General features: G+C 40.8%; 1 protein-coding gene across 1 annotated transcript in view; it reads left to right on the forward strand.

The window, feature by feature from the left end:
* Positions 1 to 17,036, forward strand: part of arhgap39 (Rho GTPase activating protein 39) — a 242,489-nt gene that overhangs the window by 196,542 nt on the left and 28,911 nt on the right. Inside the window, exons 4-5 of the mRNA XM_078169082.1 lie at positions 7,020 to 7,184; positions 13,019 to 13,204. Coding sequence (XP_078025208.1) covers positions 7,020 to 7,184; positions 13,019 to 13,204 — 351 coding nt within the window. The remainder of the gene's footprint in view (positions 1 to 7,019; positions 7,185 to 13,018; positions 13,205 to 17,036) is intronic.

The following is a 17,036-nucleotide window of genomic DNA, read 5'->3' on the forward strand; positions in this document are numbered from 1 at the left end:
GAGATGGATGGACAGTGTATTTGGAGTGTGATTTAAAGAGACAGACATGAAATGAACACATAAGCACTGGTTGGTCTGACATGTGCCTTTATCTGAACCCTCAAAGGCCCTTAGGACACAAGAGGGCTAGGAAGCACTTAGCTAGGAGGAAAATAGGCTGTCGCTCCTCTCTGTCCATCTACTCCGCCTGTTTTTTTTTTCTTCTTCTTCTTTCTTTTTAATTTCAGCAATGCAACGCTTCAGTTTAAAGCTGGGAACATGAAGGGATGAATCTGCTGAGCAGAATCCACCTTTGAAAGAGGAGAAAGACCAGCGTGGACAGTTTTATTCAGCAACAGAGAAGGACTAAGGATATTGGAATAGTTGTCACGTAAAATCGCAGTCGCCAATATAGAAGCTTTACTTGTGTAAACCACAAGCGAGGTTGTGAGGGAGAAAAATCTGAATGTGACATTTATTCCAGAGAAATCTCAATTACATTGGACAAAAAGTGAATGCAACACAAGAATATAAAGTGAGCAGCACTGCATTTGTTAAATATTTCAACAGTTTTAATATATGCTTAATTACTTTCTTTATGAAAGTGAGATGTTCACATTGATCTGTGGTAAGTATAGAGCTGGAGTCAGGATAGGATTAGCCGTAGCTTAGCATAAAGACTGGGAGCAGGGGAAACAGTTACCTTATAGTAGTGTTAAAGGGAAATTTCGGTTTATTTCAACCCGTCTCCTGTCGTCCTAAATTTGTTTCAAGTGACTAGTGACATAGAAATAATAGTTAGCATGTTAGCCATTAGCCTAGATACAGCCGGGGTGCATAGTAGCATCAGACCTGTTAAAACGTAAGAGAACGGGCAACCTTCAAGTGCAAAGTTAGTCCACTAAACAAGCTTTTTTTCCACGTGTTAAACGTGTTGTCTTACCTTACCAGTGTGCTGCCATGTTTGTTTACCCCTTTAGCTCTGCTTTCCAAAGCGTGGCCGAAATATATCTCGCCAGCTCTAGATAAAGCCCAGCTGGATACTAACGTTACTCCAGGTGGAGATGTCTCATCCTCGGTCACATCCAGACCTTGAAAATAAGGCTGCAACCGGTCCCATTCCTTGCAACAGAGGCATTCCTCTTCTGTGGGCACTGGGCCACAGCATTCACAGGTACACCACCAATCTCCAGAGCTACGCAGCCTTCCAGCAGCCATTCCTCCTCTCTCGTCCTCTACCTGTTGCACCTCTCTCTCTCTTTTCCTCCGTTCTTCAATTTCACAAAGCTCTTTGTCAGTGTATTCTGGCTCAGATAAATAAGGGCGGCTATCAAACTCTGCAAAATCAAATTCCTCCTCCACAAAGTCGAAGTCTGGCAAAAAGTCAGCCATTATTCTATAAATCTTTAATAAAATAAATGAATGAACTTTTCAGGCTACTGTCCGGTTCTGCCTTCCAGCTGTTGCTGCTTGTTCAGGCACGCTATGAGATCGCTGCTTGTTCTCGTGATATTTCGGACGCGCTTTGGAAAGCAGAGCTAGATGGTAAACAAACATGGCAGCACACCAGTAAGGTAAGACAACACGTTTACATGTCGTTTTCTATATGTTCTCTGACATTTATCCTAACGATATGAGGTGGTCTTTGTGGAAAAAAAGCTTGTTTAGTGGACTAACTTTGCACTTGAAGTATGCCCGTTCACTTACGTTTTAATAGGTCTGACGCTACTATGCGCCCAGGCTGTATCTAGGCTAATGGCTAACATGCTAACTATCATTTCTATGTCACTAGTCACTTGAAACAAATTTAGGACAATAGGAGACAGGTTGAAATAAACCGAAATTTCCCTTTAATATTATCCCCTTTTCCACCAACATTTCCAGGAACTTTTATTACCAGGAACTTATTTACCTAAGTAAAAGAATTCCTGGTAATCTGCATGTAGATTACCATAGACCCAGACCCATAGACTGTGGTTTCCCCGCACCTCAAAGTTCAGCGCCGGCACAAAAGAACCGATACTGTTAGCGGTCTTTGATGATTTAGCCCCGGGGCTAATTTAGTACCAGGTGTTGTACCCATCCTTAATCAAAACTCAAATGAAGTGAAGCTTATGGAAATTAAATAAAGTTTGCAGCGGCTGCCCGTACCAGGAAGTGCGGAACGATGCAAGTTTGAGTCCACCAATCAGTGTTTTTTTCAGGGAAAGTTTGGGGTTGAGGGAAAGTTTTTTTTCCCCAGATAATTTCGGTGGAAACGCGCCAAGGCTTTTCAGGAGCCCGGTTGACAGGTTGTATCAAATGTTGAAATTTCATTTAAACATCTTTTTTCTGGCAGAGTTTTTGACAGGTTTAAGGCATGATTTACAAGCACACACTCACTGATCATCATTTGAAAAGCTCAACATCTCAAACTTTGAGACCATAACTAATTTCAGACAACTAGACAACTAGAATTTGTACCCAGGTTTACTGTAAACTGTTTAGTGCAAGCTACACTGTGCGACATGGATCTAATAAACTTGGGTACAACATCAAGTTTGATGTTTGCAGACTGTACAATGACAGTGCCTACTGAATCGCAGGCTGCGATGTACAATGCATTTTCCAGACATTTTTTAACTAAATTTGTACATTTTTTTCCCTGTCATTGGTCTACAAACTAATCACAGTTCTGTGCAGCAGCTGCATATAACTCAAATCAAGCCCCTGTTTGCTCCAAGAGAGCTAAAGTTACATGATACGTGACCAAACAGGGCAGAGCCGACCTGTTATCACTGAAAAAAACTGCGGTCATATATGTTATATATAAATATATATTAGAAATAACAAGTTGACAACCAGTACCTTACTGGTCACCTAAGTGATAAAGGTCCAGATTTATCAAGTCATATACAACTTGGCGATTAGCGCTACCTCCTGACAACAATAGTGGGTGTAGGTGTTTCTGTGATGAAATGGAGAATGCAAGGATGAGGCCAATCACGGAGTTCTTTCTTAATGCACGTTTATTACGAGCTCGGATCAACATTGGCTACATGCAGAAGCTATGTGTGATACATGAACAGAGAGAGACACAGCTTATATAGTAGCATGTGTGGTGTTACCTACATGGTGCTTTGCCAAATTTAACTTGGCCTTTGGTCAACTAAAATTAGTCTAACTTGTAGCTGTCCTGGCGGAACATGATCCTCAGGGGTTCTTTGACCTAGTATCCATTGGTCAGTGAAGATATAAAAATACATACTAACAAATAGTACACTTTATCATTATCTTCCTAACGTTAGCCCTTCTGAGTATTTGTAAAGATCATATCAAAAATATCAATTAACACTTTAACCTCTTGGTAAGTTTTTATAATCAGACACATGTAACATTACAGTACTACCTGCTGTTAGGAGACAAAGGAGAAAAGTTAGCCACTGCAGCTACTCACTGGTCACTTTTATCCTGTCAGGTAGGTAAATGATTCCATAAACACTCTTACATGTTATTAGTGTAGTTAGTCTGTCTGTTTTGTGACAGCTCAATGATTAAGGTCCTAAGAGACTGTTGGTTGTTGTAATTACTTTTCTTAAAAAATCCCCAAGTTGTAAATTTATGGCTTATTGTTGTTTGAAAAATTAAGCTACACAGTGTTTCTCAACTTCGGGGGGGAAAGTGAACTCAAAATATACAAGCTATCTAAGGAAATACACATCAACCAATATATTAAACATTAGCTACTTAACAGTATGATAAATTACAGATGATTCTGCCGGATAATAAACTGTTAAAATGACAGGTCATTAACAAGTAGATGACCAATAACAAGTAAAACTTATGTGCACATTTAGATAAAAAACGTCATTCAGCATCACGTCATTTGTGTTGTTTTTTTTTTAAATTTGGTGGAAGGATTTTTCCGTCAAAGGTAAAACAGTATAGATATGATGGGTTACAGTGTCATTTGCCTGCCCCATTAACTACAATAGAACTGGCACCAAAGTCTGGTTCCAATGCAAAATTCGAACGCTGTCGCACATGTCATGACCTTTCCCTCTTTTATAGTTTACTTGACTCCAGCTCTGACAAACCGGGCAGACTGATGTCCATGTTCTTATCTTATGTTGGAAATGAAATCAAATAAGCCTATTTCCCAAAATGTTGAACTTTAACTGAAAATGAATTAATTTTTCAGTAACTGCTGATATTACAAAAGAAACCCTAAAATAAATTACAACTTTACTGTCCATCTCATAGTCTCAGCATCATCACAAATACCTCGAGGCTTTGGGGGTAATTGCTGTGGACTTGTAGTGTAGCATTCTGGAGAGATGGGCCGTAGGTGTCTTCACATTAATTAATTGATTGACAAAGTCTTATTAACCATTAATTACACTAAATCAGAGATGTTTTTGTGGCGTGGTGGTGCAGTGGTCAGCACTGTTGCCTCACAGCAAGAGGATTCTGGGTTTGAACCTGCCGGCCAACTGGGGCCCCCCTGTGTGTGTGTGTGTGTGTGTGTGTGTGTGTGTGTGAATGTAAGCGTGAATGGATGTCTGTCTCTATGTGTCAGTCAAGCAGCAACCACCAGGGCTGAAAAATGTTAAAATGCTCAACTTTATAGCAATAAAGAAATAAAACCGTTTTGGTCTCTATAGCTAATTTCAACATTCATGACAACTGTACATGGGCTGAATTTTTATATAACTTATCTGTTTACATTTTATTAAGGCTTAAAGTTACACATTTGTCTCCATTAAAGTGACAGGTTTTTGCTGATAAATGGTAAATGGACTGCACTTGTATAGTGCTTTTCTAGTCTTCCGACTACTCAAAGAGCTTTTACACTACATGCTACATTCACCCATTCACACACTGGTGGCTGAGCCTACTATTCATGCTACCACCTTCTAATCAGTAACCATTCACACACACTCACACACCAATGGAACAGTCATCAGGAGCAATGTGGGGTCCAGTATCTTGCCCAAGAATATGCAGGCTGGAGGAGCCAGGGTTTGAACCGCCAATCCTCCAATTAGTGGATGACCTGCTCTTCCTCTGACCTCTGAGTGTCCTCATCTTCAGTCAGATTCACTCCTTGCTCTTTCAAAGCTCCAGTTTCTGGAGACCTCTGGCTTCAAAAAAACCAAGATTGCAACAGCCAAAATGCCGAACTCGAGTCTTCAAAATGGGAATCCATAAACCAATATGTTAATGTCACGGTAACTACATCCATTATTTTTACAGTCTGCTGTCAGCCACTGACCAGGGTGTACCCCACCTCTCGCCCAATGACAGCTGGGATAGACTCCAGTCCCCCTGCGACCCTATTTCAATCAGGAGAGACACATTTGTTGGTTAGGAAGGAAAATATTTAATTACAAGTGGACATGAGAATGAAATGTGAAAATGTGAAAAGTCTTTCGCGATTAGACCCCTTCAAGATGGTGAGCTATAAGGAGGGTGGTGGATCCGTAGCCAATTAGGGAACCCCCCTGGGCTCTAGACGCTGGTGGTGGTAGAGGAAGTGAAGAAGAGATGAGGATCAGATAGATGGGTGCTGATGATCCGGATAAGAAGAGGAATGAGTCTTCGGGTTTATCTTTGACCTTGGATGAGACGGCTGGAGGTGAACGGCTGGAGGAGGGGCGGCGATTCTGCCTAGAATGACAGCTGAAAGCGGCAGAGGAGAGAACAGATTTAAAATCTCGTAGTGACAACCTGACTGGCTGCTGGAGGTCGTGGCTAATTATAATAGGACAGCTAGAAGAGTGCGCGCCCGGAGGCAGCTGATTGGAGGAAGCAGCGAGAGTGAGAGAGAAGGAATTGTGAATGAATGAGCACAGAGAGGTCTTCCTGATTGAACTTACGCTGAGCTTCATATAGGATAAGTGGTTATGATTATTATTGTCACATACATAGACTATCATATACAATTACTGTTATTATTTCAATATTATTACTAGAATTATTGTTATTGTAGCTATTGTCATTACTGTCTGTCCTGCATCTCACTCTGGCTCTGGCTCTTTTTGTCTCAATTTCTCTCTCTGTCTCTCTCTATGTATCATTCATATGGATTATTGTAAATGTATTATGTTGATCTGTTCTGTACACACAGCATCTATTGCACGTCTGTCAGTCCACTGTGAGGGTCCTAAGGACAGAGGGATGTCGTATGCTGTAAAGCCCTGTGAGGCAAATTGTGATTTGTGATACTGGGCTTTATAAATAAGATTGAATTTAATTTAATTATGGATCATAAATTAATGAATGAAGGGAAATCTTTTTTCCAGTCTCAGTGTTCTGAGTTTTTGGCTGTTGAACCCCAAAGACAGTAATGTCAGTCCATCTGTCCAACACTTTGCTCCAAAGAAGGTCAACCTGAACAGCTACTGGCCATATAATGATATGTTGTGTTATGAATAAACATGATGTCACCATCAGGTCAACATTTTTATTTGCACAGTAACTATGTTATAATGTCATGGACAGATTGTTATAAAATCTTTACTTTAGTGACCCTGTGCTCTGTGGTTTAGCTCAACTCGCAGAGAGAACTTAACATGTGTAGATTCACCAAAATACAACACCATGCAGGCTGACAAACAGTCCTCTCATGTCTCCATGGTAACATTATATTACATTTACTTCTTCCGTCTTGTTTACTTTCTTCCATACAGTATCTATCTTGCAGCCACTTTAAGCAGGAGGGCATCATGACAGGCTCTTGTAGTGGTGATGTCCATGTCTGTCTTTGAATAACTTCTCTTGCATCTTTTTTTGTTGATCCACAGCTGTTACTTTAGATTGTTATGCCACTCGCTGAGGAGTAAATGGACTCTTTGTTGCACTGGAATAACCTTGTGCATATTGACGTATTAACACGTCAGTATTAATCTCAGTCAGCTCCTACTGAGCACTAAAAGAACTTTCAGCTCTCCAGCCAATCTAAATGTTCTGCAGCAGCAGCACAGAGATGAATGACATTGTCTGTTTCCTATCTCCCACTCTGTCTGTCTTCCTCTTTCCTCTGTGTCTTCACCTGTCAGTCAGAGGACCTTGGAGCCTGTGCCCAGTTTGAGGCCAGTCGAAATGCCAGGAATATGATGCCTAGCGCCAGCTGTGGCATTTTCCCAGAATTCAACCTGAGAAAGCCCTCCTCAGAGACCGACATCGAGAACTGGGCATCCAAGCACTTCAACAAACACACACAGGTAGTTAAGAGAATGTGTGTATCCAACTTTGGTGGCCGTTTGTTGCTATTTCTGTCTTAACTATTCATAAAATTGTCTCCAAAATGTTGTGGAATAACTTGTGATAATTTATCCTCATTTGTAAGTGTAGTGCAGTTAAAGACATGGTCATGTCATTACAACTTTGAGCACTTTATTGAGTTTTAACATTTTAGCATATATGTCGCATACTGTATATTAATCTGTTCAAATATGACTGCTAATGTCTTACTGGGGTTACATTGTTAGTGCTGCTTAATATATTGTTTGTTATCAGCTGATCGGTAATCAGGTTTAGCTACTCAAGAAATAACACAGGAGCTGAGCTTAAGAGCTCATTCTTGACCTTTGAAACAGCAGCATGACAAAAGAAAAACTCTCAACTCAAGGTCCGTCTTGTTTCTGGCCGCAAGAAATTTCAAGGACATCTGCGTTAGACCTTGTTTTAAGATTATCATGATTTTGTCAAAATACAAGTTGATCTAACCCTTGATGTTTTGTATTTGCTCTTCTGGACCAAAACTCATACACAACCATATTTGTCATCCTAACTGATTTAACAAAACTCAGACACACACAAAAACCAACGTATAACAGTTGGTATGATATCCTACGAATAACTGCCCCACAAATGACATTATGTAATTAATGTAAAGTTATGTTATGGTGGTTAGATTTAGGCAATTGAAGTTGCAAAAAACATGGTGAGGATGTACTTTCAAATGACTCAAACTTAACACGGTTTCAAACACTGGTCTCCTAGGGAAACTCCCAGGGAAAAGTCTTGTCCAAAGTCCACCACCCCAACTTGGCATTTCTTCTTTACTCCCGTCAGCATATTGGCCACGTGATTGCAGCCTTGCTCATCGTTACGTGGGATATGTATGACTTTTGGTGCATTACTTTTCATAGGTAAACATACAAACGGTGCATGAAAACAGCCCGCACAAAACTTACCACTGTTTGTTTGTTTTTTTACAATAGATAACCAGTTACTTCTGAAAATGTTTAGAGAGAAAGTCCAGCCCAGAGGGGTCCAGTGTGTTTAAGACTGGTTGCCATACTGTAATGAATCCCTTCATATTGTCATGCCAAGTGTACACAGTAGAAAATGTGACCAAGGGTTACTTAAGAGACATTATGGCAACGAAGTAGCTCGCAATATATTTGAATATGTTTTGAATACTTCATCTTTAATTAGAAAGAATTGAATACATTAAATTGAAACAAAAATAATAAGTACATAGTAATAAAAGCAACAGTTAAAATGTCCTGGGTTTATTAATAGCATGCCAAATGATGAGTTATGTAACCCAAAAATATTTAGCAAATCCAGATCAATTTCACAAGGAAAACTGATTTATATTTACCAAGTATTTGAGCAAAATTAATTTAGATTTACTAAATATCTGGTCAAAATTGATTTATATTTATTGAGTATCTTGGTGAAATTAATTTATATTCATTAAATATCTGGATAAAAATAAGTAGGATTCACAAAATAAAATAAATTTCATCAACTCATATTTTAACACACTGTTGCTTAATTCAACACATAATCACTAGGGGTGGGAATCATCAGAGGCCCCAAGATATGATATTCTCACAATACACAAGTCACGATACAATATAATTGCGAAGAAATATATTGTGACATATTGCTATTTATCACCTTTTTTCAACTGTAAATGATGTCCCCAAAAGAAAACTTTGTCATCATCTGTTTTGTCTAATAAGATCAAGTCTTCAGTCTTTTCATCTCACTTCAGCCATTTTTTTGCAGTAGCAAAATGTATCTAGTGGACTGAAAAAGCAATGGATTATATTATTCTAGTAGGCCACCCAAAAGTTTAATGTGTAATTTTAATATTAATAATTTATATTAGCGAAAAAATCAATACTCTGTATCCATGCAATGATACAAGATTGCCACACAAAAATATCACCATACTATGCTGTATTGATTTTTTCCCCACCCGAATATACACTACTATTCTTATTTACCTGCGCCTAAATTAATTGTTTAAATTTAAAGTTTTCTTTGGTATCAAAGGACTTTAAAATCTATACAGTAACACTGAATGTCACTTTGTTGCCATAATTTTCCATGTCTAATCCACTCAATAACATGCCTTCTTGTTGCCACAGTTTACTGAAGTTAGCTCAACAGATCACCATGCATAAAAAACACAGCAGGTTAACACTTATTTGTGCTTTATTTGTGCAGCTCTGTCAAAGCATGTTTATTCAACATTTTTAAGTGCAAAATGCCAAAACACAACAAAACAGAGGGTTTATTTTTCTTGTTATATACAGCAAAATTCTATTCAGCTTTGTGTAGTTATTACTTTTGCACAGTCCACACCTGCTGCTCCTCTGTCTTTCAAAAATATCTGCATCTTTGTCCGTTTCATTGATTTCTGTAATGCATATAATATAGAATAACTAGAATAGAGTTTAGAATTACATCCTGCAATTAGTATTACAGCTGAGAATAATGATTATTGCAGTTAATCTGTTTGGTGTGTTTGACAGAATATGAAATCTTAAGGATAGTGAATGTGTTTCACACAGTAGATTGAAATCTGTTTTCTTCTGTATAATGTCTGATATCTGCCCGCCATTGCCTTCTAAGATCTGAGATTTTAATGTTAGGCCCCATAAAATCCTGATGAAATTTAAGGTACTTTAATTTGCTCTTGGTCACATATGTCCCTGTTGAATAGATCCCAGATCTGATGCAATCTGTCTTTGTTTTCCCAAATACATCTAAATAGGTGTTGGTCCTCCAGTTCTGAGGTTTCTACCATTTTTTCCCCCTGTTAAAGGTTTTTTTGGGGGGGGTTCCCTATCCACTGTGAGGATCCAAGGACAGAGGGATGTTGCTTGCTGTAAAGCTCTCAGAGGCAAATTGTGATTTGTGATATTTGACTTTATACCCAATTCAATTAAATTTATAAAATTGAATTAAAGACGGTAATGCAAAAACACCAGAGGAAGGAGAACCTCTGCACTTTAGCAGTGTCATTACAACAATAGGAGTTTAGTGAGCACTAGCTTCCATAAGTTAACACAAACAGAGTTATATTCATGAACTACGTGCAAGACAAAAGTTTTATTGTCTTTACTATTCAAACTCATGCTGCTCTCTCACACACATCGTTCAGTCGTTGAACTGATCAGGTATCAGGTAAATGCTACAGAAGAGGTAGACCACGGATGTGAGTGGATATTTCCACATACTGCTTGCTGACATAGTTACAGTATGGGAGGAGTAAAGTGACATGGTATGATTCTTAATAGGTGTGGTTAATATTCCTAATTTTTTTCCCATTTTATTTATTGGTTTTTAAGTCCAAAGTCACAGGTTTTACCAGAACCCTTAAAGAGATCTTTGTATTAGCCTTAGCCTTCAGAATTCCAACAAATACATTTTGTAACTGAAATTCTCTCGAATAACCTAAATTCTACACATATGTTTCATTTAAAATCTTGACTGCAACTATTCATGTCAGATGTACATTTCCTTAAAGCCCTGGTTAGTGTGAAAAAATATGTCTATACTCAAAGCTAATAATACCTGTTTTTCACCGAATAAGCCCTGGTTCTTGAACTGGTTCCACTCAGGACTCTTGGGACTAGAGCTTTAATCTGGCTCAAAAAGTCAGCATTGACCCTGCAGTTTCTGCACAGTTTCATTCCAAGCACGACCCACAGAAGCAGTTTTAGGCTTGAGTCCGATTAAAACCCAAGTTTCTACTGTAAAAGAGAGGTAAATATGTTAAATTTTATGCCTCTGCGCTAGGGATGGGCATCAATTTTCGATTGTCGATGATTGATTGTTAAGGATTTTGATCGATCACAAATAATTTTGCTTGATAGTCGCAGTGTTTCCCCAACAATGCTACAGGCCCAGCGAGCCACCCTGCCTACGAGACCCCCCGCCGGACCTATGCCAGGCAAAAAATCATAAACAGACGGAGGCTCTCATTGCTCTCCTAAGCCTTCCCAGCTTCCCTTGAAGCCTCTGAAAACACTACGCCACTGAAAGACGGAAGTTTCGCTGAAAACTGAAGCCTGTAACCCCTGGCTGGCAACGGTTGTAAACACCCAGGGGTGAACTGTGCATGCACACCATTCTTCCTCTTTGGGCTGGGGGGTTGAAGCTCAAAACTGGGGCAGCTGCGCTCTCTTGCGGCGACAGTCTGCATTGCACTCTTTTGCTTTCTCTCTTTTGAAACTCGCTTATCAGTTAATTGATAATTGATTGTTAATTTTTTTGATGATCGAATAATGAATTTTGATTGTTTGCCCATCCCTACTCCGCGCCAGGGATAGCTGTAGCCTGAGGCGTTATGTTTTCAGGTTGTCCATTGTTAGCAGGGGCGGAAATCCCGGGGGGGACAGGGGGGGCATGACTCTCCCTTCAGTAAAGCTTCCCCCTCCAGAATAATTTGAGACAGCGTGTGGCTGGAACCGCTGCCCACATCGCACATCGCAGGGTAAGATGTTCACTCACACAGACACAGTTTAACTTACACAAGTTACAACAAATCCCATTTACTGTTACAACAAGCCCCAGGCCCAGGCTGATAATATAAACTGTCTGCAACATTTCTCCTGCATTGTTCAAAAGCCTACTCAATTATCAGTGCTGCTAAGCTAAAAGCTAATGATTAAGCTCAGAGTTTAGTGATAGTCAGAGAGGACAGGAGAGCAAGAAGAGGGAGAGGACAGGACAAGAGCAGTCAGTGGCGGAGCGGCTCGTAGCTAATGGGTACCTGTCTGTAGGCTCTCCACCTGTCAGTGAGACAAACATGAAAGACGTGCAGTTTACCGACGAGGAGCGTTCATTATGCGCGACTATTACGCACGGTTGTGATGGAGCGGCTCATAGCTAATGGGTACCTGTCTGTAGGCTCTCCACCTGTCAGTGAGACAAACATGAAAGACGTGCAGTCTAACCGACGAGAAGCGGTCATTACGTCCGACTATTACGCATGGTTGTGAGGTGCGCAGCGGCAGATCTCACAGCACACTGTTTATAAACCAGTTTACCAGTTTAATTGCAGGAAATGTTTAGTTGTTAAGCCATTTCTCATAAGTATAGACATTCACTCTGCCTGTTGGAGAGATAGAGAGATTAAAGATTAAAGAGATTAAAGCGTCAAATTGTGGTAAAAGATGCTGTATAAAAGACAGGCTACAACTTTTTTTCCTTGTCCCCCCCTGGAATTATTCTCTAAAATTTTACTGTTTATTGTCCCCCCCAACTATGAAATGGGATTTTCGCCCCAGGTTGTTAGTCCACCCCATCTTGTGAACGCAATATGTCAAGAATGCTAAGAGGGAAGATTTGGCACAAACATCCCCTTGGACTTAATGATGGACTGATTGGTGGTCTAGGTCACTGTGACCTTGTCTGTCTCATTCTTGTGAACATGATATTTCAAAAACACCGTGAGGGAATTTCTTCACATTTGACACAAACGTCCATTTGAACTGAAGAATAAGCTGATAAGAATTTGGTGGTCAAAGGTCAAGGCCGGTGTGACCTCACAAAATAGGAACTGAAAGCATTTTTATACAATTGAGTTATGTTGATGTCAGGCATCCCTCTGCTGTCACATCTAATTGTGCACTTGTTGCACTGTTCATTCCTACTGCACGCTTATCTGTTTTTTATTAGCATGAGAAAGTCCAAGCAGAGTTAGGAGGGGGCTGCCCTCTCAGTATCTTTCCCTGTTTCTCTGTCACTCCTCTAACACTCTCTGTTGCTCTTTTCGCATTTCTCTCCACCCCACTTGTTTTTTCAGGGTCTGTTTCGAAGAAAGGTGTCCATTGCCAACATGCTGGCCTGGAGCAGTGAGCCCATCAAGAAGCCCATGATTGTCACCTCAGACCGCACTGTGAAGAGGGAGGCAGTGGACATCTTTAAGCTCATTCAGACCTTCATGGGAGACCGTCGCTCTAAGGCTGACTCCCTCTCTGTTGCTCTGGAGGTGTGTAGACAGCCTGAACCAGGGTCTTAACTGGAGGTCTCCCCTCCTCACACTTGTTTATCCATGCACAGAAATGTTACTCTCACTAACTCCCTCATATCTCACCTTGGCAATCCTCTCTCGTGATTCCACTTTTTAATTACAAGTCTGATTTAGAAAACAAAGAATATGCTTTGCTCGCAGTTTCCTTTTATATTCAATTCAAATAAACACAAGAAGTTTGTGCTCTAAAAAATAAAAAAAAAAAGGATCAGCACTCAGTGAGTAACCTTCTAAGCCCTACGATAAGCTATTATGGCAAGGCTTAACTGTACAGACCAGTGAGCAGTGATAACTAACATGTCTTTGGGGTCATTGGGTGGGAACCTCCTTTCACCAGTGTTTCGTCTAGTTGGTCCCACGACACCTCCAGGAGGCTAGACAGTGATCTCTGGCATCCCAGAGACACTCCCCTAATGCCAGGTCTCACTGCTCCCCACACTAACCGAACAACCTCCTTTACTTTACCTATACTACCACAGAGGAGGTAGACCCAGGGAAGGAAGCCTTGTTAGGCTATCACACTCCCCCACCGGGTTAGGCTGTACAGTCTACCTCCCCAAGACGAGCCCTCACAACAATGACACCTCCAGGAGGCTAGACAGTGATCTCAGCCCAAACAGCACTGCCACCTTCAACCAAACCCAGGCTCCGTTTATGCGAGCTCCAGGCAGAAGCAATGCAATAAATCACAATCAACTTGACAATGCTTGCATGCACAGAGCCTCATGTTCTGCTTACCACAATGCCACAATTATCTATAAATGGTCAATGCAAACCTCGTCATGAATATTAATATACATATTGTTCCTCTGGAAAATGGTAGCAGTGTTAGAAACAAAAGATAGTTTGAGAGGCTGATGGTTGCAGCAGCTGTTAATGCATTCACCCACCCACCCACTCATCCATCCATCCATCCATCCATCCATCCATCTAGGCAAGGCAAGGCAAGGCAAGTTTATTTGTAGAGCACAATTTGTACACAAAGCAATTCAAAGTGCTTTACAGAACAAGAAAATGCATTAAAATCACATTACAAAATAAAAACATAAATAATCATTATGAGCTGTTTTGAGCCTGTCAGAGCAGAGGCCTGTCTCACATCTTCAGAAAGACTGTTCCAGATTTTAGCTGCATAAAACTGGAATCCTGATTCCCCATGTTTAGTCCTGACTCTGGGCACCAGCAGGAGGCCAGTCCCTGAGGTCCTCAGAGTCCGAGATGGTTCATATGGCACTAACATGTCAGAGATGTATTTTGGTGCTAGGCCGTGGAGAGACTTGTACACAAGCAGAGCTGCTTTAAAGTCTATTCACTGAGCCACAGGAAGCCAGTGTAGAGACCTGAGCACAGGACTAATGTGCTCGTACTTCCTGGTTCTGGTCAGGACCCGAGCAGCAGCATTCTGGATGTACTGCAGCTGTCTTACGGCCCGTTTAGAGAGGCCAGTGAGCAGGCCGTTACAGTAGTCTAACCTACTAGAGACAAATGCATGGATAAGTCTCTCCAAGTCAGGTTTAGACACTATACCTTTGATTTTGGCAATGTTTTTTAGATGGTAGAAAGCTGCTGATGTTATTGATTTGATGTAGCTGTTAAAGTTCAAGTCTGTGTCCATTATTACCCCGAGATTTCTAACCTGATTTGTAGGTTTTAGAGAGAGAGACTGGAGGTGACTGCTGACACTTTCTCTTTGTTTCTGTGGACCAAATACGATGACTTCAGTCTTGTCTGAATTTAGCTGGAGAAAGTTGTTTTGCATCCACACACTGACCTGTTGGATGCAGTGACAGAGTGAATCCACTGGTCCATATTCACCTGCTGTCAGTGAGACATAGATCTGAGTGTCGTCTGCATAATTGTGGTAGGACACATTATTACTTTGTATTAACTGGCCTAAAGGCAGCATGTAGAGATTGAACAGAAGGGGTCCCAGGATTGACCCTTGGGGCACCCCACAGGTCAAGGCCATGTAGTCTGAGACACAGTTACCAATTTCAACAAAGTACTTCCTGTCTTCTAGATAGGACTTCAACCAATTTAGGGCAGTGCCAGAGATGCCCACCCAGTCCTCTAGTCTCTGTGAAAGGATCTCATGATCAACAGTGTCAAAAGCAGCACTCAGATCTAGCAGGACTAAAACTGAGACTTTGCCTGCGTCAGTGTTCAGGCGGATGTCATTTGTCACCTTAATAAGAGCAGTCTCAGTGCTGTGATGGGGTCTAAAACCTGACTGGAAAACATCAAAGGAGTTATTCATTAGGAGAAAGTCAGTAAGCTGTTGGTAAACAACTTTCTCAAGGACTTTGCCTAAAAACGGCAGATTTGAAATGGGCCGGTAGTTGTTCAGTACTGTGGCATCAAGACTGCTCTTCTTTAGGAGAGGCTTTATGACCGCAGTTTTCAAGGCCTTTGGGAATGTTCCAGACTGTAGTGACATGTTAACTATGTGAGCAAGTGGTGGTAACAAACTGCTCAGCACAGACTTTAGAAATCTAGTGGGTAGCACATCGAGGCAGCATGTAGATGAACTCAGACTGGTGATGATCTCTTGGACAGTTTTGTCAGTTACAGGTGCAAAATGAGTCAGCTCTAAGTGTCTAGGTGGCTGCAGGGTTGTTATTAGTGTTGTGGAATTGATGGCATTTTTAATTCCCTGAACCTTGTCGCAAAAGAATACTGCAAACTCATTACACTTAGATGTGGAGATCAGTTCCAACGGCAGTTGAGCTGGAGGGTTTGTTAATCTGTTCACTGTTGCAAATAAGACACGCGAGTTGTTACTGCAGTTTCCAATAATTTCAGAAAAGTACCTCTCCCTTGTTCTACGTAAGATCCGGTTGAACACGTACAACTTTTCTTTATAAATTTCATAATGAACAGGAAGCTTTGACTTGCGCCATTTCCGCTCGGCCCTCCGGCACTCCCTTTTCTGTGCCCTGACCGAGTCGTCATTCCTCCATGGCGCCTTCTGCTTTTTTTTAACCATTTTAACCTTCACAGGGGCAATGGTGTCCAGAACATTCAAAACACTCGAAGTAACAGAGTTCAACAAATCATCAACATTAGAACATGAGGCATTTTCAAAGTTTATCATTTCCATGAACAGAGCACCTGTGCTGTTATTTATGTGTCTCCTCCGAACAACTGCAGGACCAGCCGGTGGTTTGGGAGAAACAGACAGGTCAAAGAAGACACAGAAATGATCAGACAGAGCAACATCAACCACATTGACGTTTGAAATATTAACCCCCTTTGTAATGAGCAGGTCCAGAGTGTGCTGCGCTCTGCTGTGGGTGGGCTCACACACATGCTGAGTCAGGCCAAAGGTTTCAAGGACAGCACTGAGCTCTTTAGCATTTCTGTCACAGACATTATCCACATGTACATTAAAATCACCTGTAATGACCAAACCATCAAAGTCTGTGCATACAATTTAAAGCATCCTGGTAAAATCATCAATAAAACTTTGACGGTGCTGGGGAGGCTTGTAACTACATAGAGTATGGACGGAGATTGTTTTAGCTCCATTTTAAAGGATACATACTCAAATGATGAAAACACCCCAAATGACAACCTGTGCATAACCATATGATCTCTAAATATTGCACAGACACCTCCACCCTTTTTGTTTTCTCGTGTTTCAGATTCAAATTTGTAGTTGGGTGGAGCTGATTCCGTTAGAACAGCATTACCTGTGTTTTTGTCAAGCCATGTTTCAGTTAAAAACATAAAATCAAGATTATACGAAGAGATCAAATTATTAATTAAAAATGATTTGTTAGACAAGGAT

This window comes from Epinephelus lanceolatus, chromosome 6 (genome assembly GCF_041903045.1).
Source record: "Epinephelus lanceolatus isolate andai-2023 chromosome 6, ASM4190304v1, whole genome shotgun sequence".
Lineage (NCBI taxonomy): Eukaryota > Metazoa > Chordata > Actinopteri > Perciformes > Serranidae > Epinephelus > Epinephelus lanceolatus.